We start from the raw sequence: 10,508 nt of genomic DNA, 5'->3' as shown, positions 1-10,508 counted from the left end.
AACCCAGCAAAAAAGTAAAGAACAGAAGAAAGTTTTAATTTCAGACTGATTGACCTCTTCATTGATAACTGATATTGTTGTTCTCGTCTTGTTAAGCTTGCAAAGAATGAAGTCCGACTCTCTGGTACCTTTTGGAATGAAGAATGAATCAAACTCTCTAAGAACCCTTCACACAAATGTTTGCGATTTTTGAAAAATAATTAATTTAAAATGAGATGGCCTTATAATATTCATTCAATGGAAGTCGAGTCGGTTTCCTTATTTTTTTGCCCACTTTTTTTTCTTCCGCTTTTAAACCATGTCGTGTCATGCGGTGACAAGCCATGCCGTTTGACACACACATAGCATGTCACAGATTCTCTCAGTGGCGTGTCACAACCCTGAACGCTATCGTGTCACAAACCTTGAATGCTGGCGTGTCACCAATTCTGAACACTGGCATGTCACAGATTCCCTCCATGGCGTGTCACAAACCCTGAACCCTACCGTGTCACAAATTCCATCCATGCCGTGTCAAACTCTGAACTTTGGCGTGTCACGGATTCCCTCCTTGTCGTGTCACCAACTCTGAACACTAACGTGTCACAGATTCCCTCCATGGTGTGTCACAAACCCTGAACCCTGTTGTGTCACAAATTCCCTCAATGGCGTGTCACAAACCCTGAACCCTGCCGTGTCACAAATTCCCTCCATGCCGTGTCACAAACTCTGAATACTACCGTGTCATAGATTCCATCCATGCCGTGTCAAACTCTGAACTCTAGTATGTCATAGTTTCCCTCCATGCCGTGTCACAAACTTTGAACTCTAGAGTGTCACAGATTCCTTCCATGGCGTGTCACCAAACTCTGAATTTTGCCATGTCACAGCCCTGTCACACATTCCCACCATACTGTTTCATGCCACATTCTCTGTTGTGTCACATATTATCACAATGTCAACTCACATATTCCCTCCGAGTCATGCCACAGCCTTCTCACATATGCCCTGCTGTAGCACGACGATTTCGTGCTTTGGATTCACATCTTTCTTCTTCCGATTCACCACCGTATCACGGATTTCTGGTTGCACATCATCCTCGAAGCTTTTGATTCACCGGGACCGGTTCTGAATGCTATATCTGAAATATCTGAAAAATCTTCTCATGCAACATTATTTTGCTTCGCACAAGCTTAGCTAAAAACAAATAGATGTTTTGCAGAAAATTAGAAGTTCGCAAATTATTTGCATATTTATCTATTTGTTTCTAGATTTTTCACATGTTTGATGGTGCACCTCAACGAATATGTCTCATTAAAGGCATTTTTGTCTCAAAATCTACTGTGGTGGTTAAAAACAGTTAAAATTATCTCAGTGCTTATTTTCAAAAACAGTTTATTTTTCAGGACCAAAAAAAAAATCCCCTAAATATAAGGATTAAAAGTGTTGCAAGTGGTAATTCTTTTTAAATATGAATTAGGACATGCTCAAAGTTGACAAGACTAACTTGTACTCAGAAAAATTCATCCAACTTGATTTAATGAGAAAAAAATCAATAATCTGAACCTATCCAACCAAATTCTAAAATAACCAAAACTGAAACAATTTGAACTCTAAATAACTTGAACTTAAAGCAATCCAAATCCAATTTATCTCGAATCTAAAATGACTTGAACTCAAACAATTCAAAATACTTACCTAAAATGATCTGAATCTAAAAAGCTCAAGTATCAAATTCAGATGACCTAACCTAAACCCAATCTGAGACCACCTAATTACCATGTCTACAGATGTGGTTGCTTCAAAGATCAAAATTGTCTTTAGGTTTTAATATGGTTAACTCTCCGAAAATGAAGAGATATCCAAGGGGTTGCTCCCAACTAAATTCTCCAACATCTAAGGAAAATGAAATACATATACATAATTGAAAAAAACCTTTGAACTTTTAAAAAAAATCAAATAAGGTTTTATTTTTCTATTACATTCAATCAAACTTTTTTACTTTTAATTTGAGTTAAATAAATTCTTATAACTAATAGTTGATTACTTATTGTTAGTCAAAATGTCACTTGTTATTTTATGTCCATGTGACAATAACATAATATTGATGTGACAGTAACGTGAAAAGAGAAAAATATTATCTGATCATATCATAATGTCATATTATCATCTATTACAACATATCAATATGCAATGTTAGTGCTATGTGACATGAAATAACTAGTGACATTTTGATTAATAATGATTAGTCATAATTAATCATAAAAACTTCTTTGATTTTAAATAATAGTATAAAGATTTAATTAAACACAATAAAAAAACAAAATTTTATTTAAATTTTTTAAAATAACTTATAAGTAAAAAAAATCGATTAGTGCCATATATCATTAGCTTCAAGTTTAAGGATGTGTTATTTCAAATTTTTTCCGAGAGATCAAATTGGGAGTGCTGGTTTAGATCAATTAGGTTGAAGTCACTTTTAATTTGGACTCATTAACATTTTTGGTCCGCGCATTTCGAACCAAATTGGGATTTAAGGAGCAACGTCTAATCCAAATTCACAACCTCAATACATGGGTTAAGTTTGCTGAGTGAATTCTTCCAAAAACCCTATATCTTGCAAAGCCACTAACCCACCTCTTTACTGTATAATCTGTTCATCAAACCGTCTTAACTCTTTTAGAACTGGCAATCACATTATCTGTAAATGCAGCTGGACAGTTTTCTGAAAAAATTGGCTATTTTGTTCCCTATGCCATTTTTTCCATTTTTTTGCTTTCAGAGCCAAGACTAAACCTACTAGCCAGAGAAACTCTGGCCCTCATCTACTACTCAATGTGCTCAGTCTGTGCAACCAACAGTTTTAGCCTCACCACATCAGTTTAACAAGCAATATAATCCTCCTATTCACAGCAACCCAGCAACAAGGAACACATTAAAATGCTTCTGAAATAGAAGTACCAACTTTTGTTATGTTGAACATCAAGAAATTTCTCATGCTCCTGACCTTAGACAATCAATTTCTCCAGCTCTTTTTAGAGGTCTAGTTGCTTTTGCTACTATATGTAAAAATTTTTGGGGTTTGGGACGGCCATTCACAATGTTGACACGCACCCAAATTATGTTGTAGCAGAAACACCGACAGGGAGAAACCTAAGGAAGTGTTCAAGAGCATTATTTAGGAAGTTCACTAGAGGTCATATTCAGAATTCTCTCCGCAAGTAACAAGTCATCAGGAGTTGTGACCTGCAAATAGAAGAATGCAGCACATCACTCCTTAAAGCAAATAAAATAGGGTTACATTCTCCCATTGTTGAAACATCAAAATAAACATGTGCCAAATAGAGGGTCATTTCATAGAATACAGAGTAACAATACCTTGATGTTGGTATAAGATCCCTCAGTTATATACACAGGATGCTTAAGGTGCTCCACTATTGACACATCATCCGTCACTTCAAGACCACCTCTGCAGGGAACCATAGATGCTCAGAATCCGTTCCATGTTTTAGGTTTTAATTAATGAAGATTAACAAACGGAAGAGCTAAATGCAGGGATTTTTTTTTTCCTTTTTCTTTTGCATATAATAATTTTGACACAAGGAAGGTTCACTGCCTGCAAAAAGAATGGAGTATGACCCTTATAAAACTAAAGCTCAATTTAGTTGAAGGACCAGAGTTGTATTAAACGATTTTTAAAAAACAAATGCGACTCTTTAAATAAAATCTTTCAAACCCATATGAACAAAACCCTATCTCTAGTTACAGTACTGAGTTAAAAGTTTATACAGCTACACTTAGATGAAACATCTCTTTTGAAGGTGTATGCGAAAGACAGCAGTCTCTCTCTCCCCCCCTCTGTACTGAGAGAGAGGTAGACAAGTTAGAAGTTTTGTGACAGTAAATTGGGATTAACCAATAGGTCAAGGTAGTTGATAGCGTGAGTTCTTCCTTTCCCCTAACCTGGATGTCTGAAGAAAATGGAGGTACTCAAAGGTCAATAATTGTACATTTATTTCAGCCCATTTTGAATAGGCTTGAGAAATTATTTTTGGCCTCAATTTTTTAATAGCCCAAACCCATTCTCGCATGATTGGGCCTACAGGCATCTCGAATCATCAATGAAATTAAGACAAAATTATATCTCAATCATGGGCTTTTATTTAATAACGCAAAAATTATTTTTTTCCAAAACAGCATTGACACCGATGAGTAGAAAAAGGCAAAAAAAAGGGTCTCAGGAAAATGGACATACATAGAAATTAATTCATGAACACACATTCATTTCCTTATTTTTAGATGCATATCCAAACACTTAATGGATTAATGGCAATCGAGGAAAATATGAAATGCAAATATATATTGATTTCACATCCCAATGGACAAAATATATAATGAAACTACAATTTTTACACTTGAAAGACAAGAATATTTAATATTAATGTCAGTCAATAGTAGAAATGCAATACTAAGCTAGATGTTTCCCAGGATATATTTTCAAAAAGAAGAAAGTCACAAGCAGTTTGAACACTAAAATGTGAATCATCAAGTACCTCTTCACAAGCTCGAAACCTTTTCTCAGCAACTCTGGCTTAATCACCTGTATGATAAATTTGAAGCAAGTTGCACAATTATGTATATAGTATATTCAACTAAAGCATTCTCAGAAAGATAGTAATGTGATATATTATCTCTTTCAACAAGTAAACCTGTGGGGTCTGCATTTCCCATAGTGTTTTTCGCTCTAGAGTCCTCACCACATAAGACTCACTATTTGCCTGGGCAGAAGAAGACAAGATAATGACTAATAATCTGTTTTAAGTCTTTAATTAAGCATGAAAATAGGATGATATACTGGAAATAAACAGTATCGCAAACATGTTAGAATGGTAGTTTATGAAACAGGATACGTAAACAAAGAATAAAGTATAATAATCAGTGCAAAGAGCTTCCAACAGCATCATCTTCCATTTAAAAATTCTGTCCTAATCAATGCTAAAACGCAATTGAATTTAGTAGGGCTTAGAGAGAAGAAATCCCATTCTTGATGTTATAAAGTTACATGAATAACCTATAACAACTAATGGTAAATGAAATCTGTGTGATAACTCTCCTTATCGAAGCCAGCCTCCTAACGAATCAAAAGGTAGTCAGTCATCTTTAGGTAAAGGATGAACCAGAGTCTAATTTAGCAAAGAACATTTCTCAACTTGCAGAAAAGACAGACAGATAGAGAGTGAAACAGGGGAAAATGCTAAATATCGGTTCATGTTAAAAGTTCCATTGATAGCCTCATGTTAGAGTTCCATCTCAGAACTTCCTTGTTTGTCAAGAATATGCCTAGAAAAACAAAGAATTATTGATAGGAAGATAAGTAATATGCATGCCAGTTCAGCAATGTAATGTTAAAATTTATATAAATTTATATGCATCGTACAAGATTGCAAAAACCTTGCTTTAATAGCGGTTAAATTAGATAGTTTGTTTCCTCTGGATAATGGTAATTTTATTTATCTGACTCAGCAGGGAAATAACTTGCAACAAAAGAAACAAAAACATCAACTGCATGTCAACAAGAAAAGACAGACTTAAAACTGTGTGATAAAGACAGATGAAATTCAAATGGTTAAAGAAAGTGACTTTATATTAATATCTACCTCTTTGATTGTGGCTTTGACAGGAACTCCAAGTACCGCTGCTCCAATCAGCCAACCATCTTTAAGAACCTAACAAAGCAGTATTAAATTTAAACACTTATCATTCAAAATTTATTTCTAGAATAAGTCAAAGAATGAAAGAATACTCATGACAAATAATAAAGGGGGCCAAGAGAGAGAGAGAGATCCTAATGCTAAGCTGTTCTATAGATATATAGCATTCTTTGAAGAAATGGAATAGAGATCGTTTGAAATTCACAATAAAATGATAATGGCCAGGACAAATACCTTTCATTGGAATGTTCATGTATATTTAGCATGGTACTGATAAATTGCCTCTACTAATTACAGGCTAAAATTGTCCATCATACCTTAACTAAGTCTTATGGTATCAGAATCTTGAAATCTTTATGCTCTTAAAGCTTGTCATAACCAAACAGGTTAGTATAAAGAAATCAATCCCTCAAGATATAATTGCAGTATTGCACCAATCGATAACCAGGACAGGATAGTCTAGACCTGCTTCACTAATTATTGTGCCATACATAATAAGCACTATAACATACAAGATACAAGGCTTTAACTGATCCAACCTCCCACAGATACTGGAACTATAATCCAAGTCCTTTTCTTTATTTTTAGAGTTCCCTTAATTTAATTTTTCTGCATTAGATATCACCAGAAAATTTTCGAGTCCAAACCTTTTCTACATCTCCAGATGTTACCAAGGGTCTCGCAGAATCATGGATGCAAACAAGCTCACAGTTTGAATCAACTGTCTGCAACAAAAGTACCATTTAACTGTCAAGAAGGAAATGTGAAGATCCTTAACATATAATGGAAGGCATTGTCTTGGTGAAGATCAAAGCAAATCACAAACTAACGAAAACCCCAGCATCCAGACACACTTTGCCTTAATACATAGGACCACAAAACTAAACAAGTTATTCTCTTATAGTTTAAAAATCCATTAATTGATCAATACAAATAAATATAGCAGGACAAAGGCAGAGAGAGAATTTAACTGGCAAACTGTAGTGTGAGATTGATTAGTACTAAATTGTGGAGAGCTAGCATTTTAAGTACACATTTTGGGAGGGAGCTGTAATTTGAGGAATATACCTAAATTCAAATGTAAGAAATGTTGAGGAAAAGGCCATAGCTAAATGTAGCTCTACCTTTGTATAAAGATTCTGGTAACATTCACTTGTAGTCAAGACTGTAAAATTTCTATATATTTAGATATTAGAGTAATTTTTGTGACAGAAAGCTCTGCAAAAACGATTGTGGAGAGCTAGCATTTTAAGTACATATTTCAGGAGGGAACTGTAATTTGAGGAATATACCTAATTTCAAATGTAAGAAATGTTGAGAAAAAAGCCATAGCTATACATAGAAATGCTGAGAAAAAAGCCATAGCTATACATAGCCCTACCTTTGTATAAAGATTATGATAGTATTCCCTTGTAGTCAAGAATGTAAAATTTTTACATATTTAGATATTAGAGTAATTTTTGTGAAAGAAACCTCTACAAAAAAAATTCCTGGAAGTAGATTATATCCAGATCAGTATGCTTAGGTGCTCACCCTGGTGGACCATAATCGGTCCCTTTATAACACATGGAAAAAACTTATTTTCAGTCTATAAGGCATACATCATCCATTGACAAGAGGTTGAACAGGATGCTACAAAGAAATACAGAAAAATGAGAATGGAAAATCTTATATGAAGAGTACCTTATTTTCCAGTCTGTAAGGCATACATCAGCTATTGACATGCGGTCAAACATAATGCAAGAAAGAAATGTGGAAAAATAAGAATGGCAAATGTTACATGAAGAGTAAATTGTTTTTCAGTAGAATTTCCAAGATCTCAAGCAAGCTATTCTTAATAAAGTATCATGATTCAATGCTATCACATTTTTTAAGCTATCAAACAAAAGTTACAATGGCGAAGTCACTCCCCAAGCACTAGTTAGATATTATCATGCAAGCATCTAAAATGAAGGTAAAAAAGGATGCAATGAAGACAACCAGGCAGTGTCATATACTGAAATGAAACAGCATTGTCTTCTTAGTTTCAAAGCATTTTGCAGATACCTGAAGTCCACTGTAAACAGAATCCTGTCTCTCCTTCCCAGGAAGTGTGAATTTAAGGTCTACGTTAATTTTGTCTTTGGTTTCTGGAATAAAAAATGGTCATATTATCAGGAATATCTCCCTGAAGCAATAGAATTGAAAGGACTAGGAAACAACCAAAACACAATGCAACATTTCCCAAGGGAAGAAAAGCACAAAACATACACATACATTTCACTTGTGTGAGTGAGTGCAAAAACGCAGCCAACTGATACAATGTGTGTGTACATGCTTGCATATGTACACACTTGTGTGCAGTCATGTGTGTGGGTGAATGTGTGTGTGCGTGCGTGTGTGTGTGTGTGTGAGAGGGAGAGAGAGGGAGAGAGAGAGAGAGAGAGAGAGAGACCTTCAAAAATGTCATTGTATGATGGATCACAAACCACAACAATTTCTTTCACTTCAATCATGCGTGAGAAAGTATATAAACTGCCAAATAAAGCATATAAATATCTTAGGAAAAATACTTACCGTCGTAATGAACAGACAGAAAATAACATTTACAGCAGATAGTTATATCTGAATGACCATAAAAGTGTAAGGCTCCATTTTGGTTGATACTTATCCTACTTGGCTCCATTTTGGTTGTCACTTATCCTACTTGCTTTTTGCTTCTTGGAAAGTTCTTATGAAGTAAAAGCCAAAGCAAAAAGCAAAATTATAATTGACTAAAACTGAGAAATAGTTGAAATGCAATCTCAATTATAATAATTTGCCCATATAGGACTAAAGTCATTCATTTTGTTATCTAAAAAATATTAAATATTTCATTTATAATTCTTCAAAAACATTGTTTTCCTTTGTGCCCAAATGTGCTTTTCGTTTTTTGCTTTCAGAAGTGAAAGGCATGTAGCAAAAATAACCACCACAAGGTGCCTCAATAAATCATTGAATACATTTTCCAAACATATTATGCAACTATTCCTGCAGATAAAATGGTTACTTTACTCTTACAGTTGCCAAATATTAGGTTCCACAAGTCCATTAGAATAATTCAAAGCTGCAATGAATAGGGAAGTAAAATGATGAAGTTGATAGAAGTTGTTCTTGTTTACCTATACAATGCAATTGGTTGTCCTAAAAGTGGCAGATATTGCTTTGGCATGCTTGCCTATTTGCACAAACACAGGAAAGCTATCATCTAGAAAATAAATAAAGAAGCAACGATAACAAAGAATGCATAATTTTATTTGGGTAAATATGCATGAGCACATTTGCAAGCTAGGACATAGAATTGATAATTACATTCAAAGATTTAAAGATAAAAAATTTAATTACCACAAACAGAAATGAGCCTCTCACCTCTACAAAATCCAAGCCATCCAGAAATAACAATAACCAGTAACTTAAAGAGACATGCGTATCAATAATGATGCTTCTTGAAATAAACAGCGCATTAAAATTGACTAATATTTTGTGAGATAAAAAGGTAAGATTATGTACTTGGTAAATGTACATGTATGTACAAGACGACCATTATTTTGTTAGGTAACATAAAGGAAACTGCAAAAGCTGAGTCTCAACCCGCCCAGACAGGCAAATACTCATTGGTAGCTATTATATGATTTTGCAAGAATTACAACAACTAAACAAGCAATGCCCAGTACTGAAGGTGATGAAAGAAGGCCTGCATAATTTTCAATAAAGTATAAAACCATAGCTCTCCCAGATATATGATTTAACAAGATTGTACTTGAGAACAATACTCGTTGGTTAATTAAAAGAATTTGTTTAAAGGAAAGCCATGGGGATCAAAAAATTGCATGGGGCTTTACAATTTACTGGGCATTTAAACACAAAGGAAGATCCTGATGATGCATTAAAATAATAATAGCATATAGAATTGAGAGAAAAAGAAGAACAAGATAAGAATTGATACTTACACCCATTCTTTTGCCTTTGCCTCCTGCTAAAAGAATGACCGAAACGCTTCTTTCCTTCACCTTTGCAGAGCCCTAGGTGCAAACCAACAACTATTCATTTCAACCAATTAAAACGAAAAAGGTGTTGCAGTTGAATTCATGCATACATACACATACAGGAATCAATGCTTCTTACATTATCAACTTCCGCTGAACACTTAATCCTACAAGAACCAATCCTGGGCTCTTTTCTCGATTCTACGTTTCGCCCTGAAAAAGAGAAACACCCAATGAAGTGAACAAAAATCACACTCCTACTTACGAAACAATAAAGATTAATTGCAAACAAAGAGGATAACAATGGTTTCTACTTACCTGGTGAAGGGAAGTTAATGTGTATGTGCGAAAAGATTGGAGAAGGCTTGGCGGTAACATGGGGTTTGGATGGAACAAGCAGACTGGAAGTGGAGCAAGTGAGAGTGAGAAAGTTGTTAGGGTGAAGAACCCCCATCTCTCGCCACTCTATCTCTGCCGCGGCCTTGGTTACCTGGATTAAGTTTCTCGCAAAAGGAGTGACCAATGCCATCTACCATTTGAGTTAAACACGGGCACGTGTAAAAACGTTGGGACAACCAACCAGTATCGGCGCACCCCTGGTCAGGTCATAGGTTTTCTGACTATGCAAATTGAGGTTAAAATGATAAGTTTATGGTAAAAAAGTAATTTTTTATTTCTGTAAGTATGTATTTAATCTTCCAATACTATTAGATTTCAAATATTTATAGAAGGTTGATTGACAAAATGTGTGCAATATTGCTATAAAATAAATGAAATTTTGAAAATTAAATATGTACAGTTTGAGTCACTTTTT

At 34.7% G+C, this 10,508-nt stretch overlaps 1 protein-coding gene across 1 annotated transcript; it reads right to left on the bottom strand.

Moving 5' to 3' along the window:
• Positions 1-2,860: 2,860 nt before the first annotated feature.
• Positions 2,861-10,228, bottom strand: ISPD (Nucleotide-diphospho-sugar transferases superfamily protein). The gene is made up of 12 exons (XM_021441552.2): positions 10,013-10,228; positions 9,834-9,907; positions 9,659-9,730; positions 8,831-8,886; positions 8,125-8,204; positions 7,737-7,819; positions 6,338-6,415; positions 5,637-5,705; positions 4,689-4,757; positions 4,533-4,579; positions 3,358-3,448; positions 2,861-3,225 (listed from the first exon to the last, which is right to left on the bottom strand). The coding sequence occupies exons 1-12, from the start codon at positions 10,221-10,223 to the stop codon at positions 3,154-3,156; spliced, it is 1,002 nt and encodes a 333-aa protein (XP_021297227.1). The 5' UTR covers positions 10,224-10,228; the 3' UTR covers positions 2,861-3,153.
• Positions 10,229-10,508: the final 280 nt, after the last annotated feature.

The sequence above is a fragment of the Theobroma umbraticum genome, unplaced genomic scaffold (genome assembly GCF_002168275.2).
Source record: "Theobroma umbraticum cultivar Fairchild unplaced genomic scaffold, ASM216827v3 scaffold_55.0, whole genome shotgun sequence".
Taxonomy (NCBI): domain Eukaryota; kingdom Viridiplantae; phylum Streptophyta; class Magnoliopsida; order Malvales; family Malvaceae; genus Theobroma; species Theobroma umbraticum.
The sequence above is the reverse complement of the archived record's forward strand: the minus strand, read 5'-3'. Positions and strand labels throughout refer to the sequence as shown.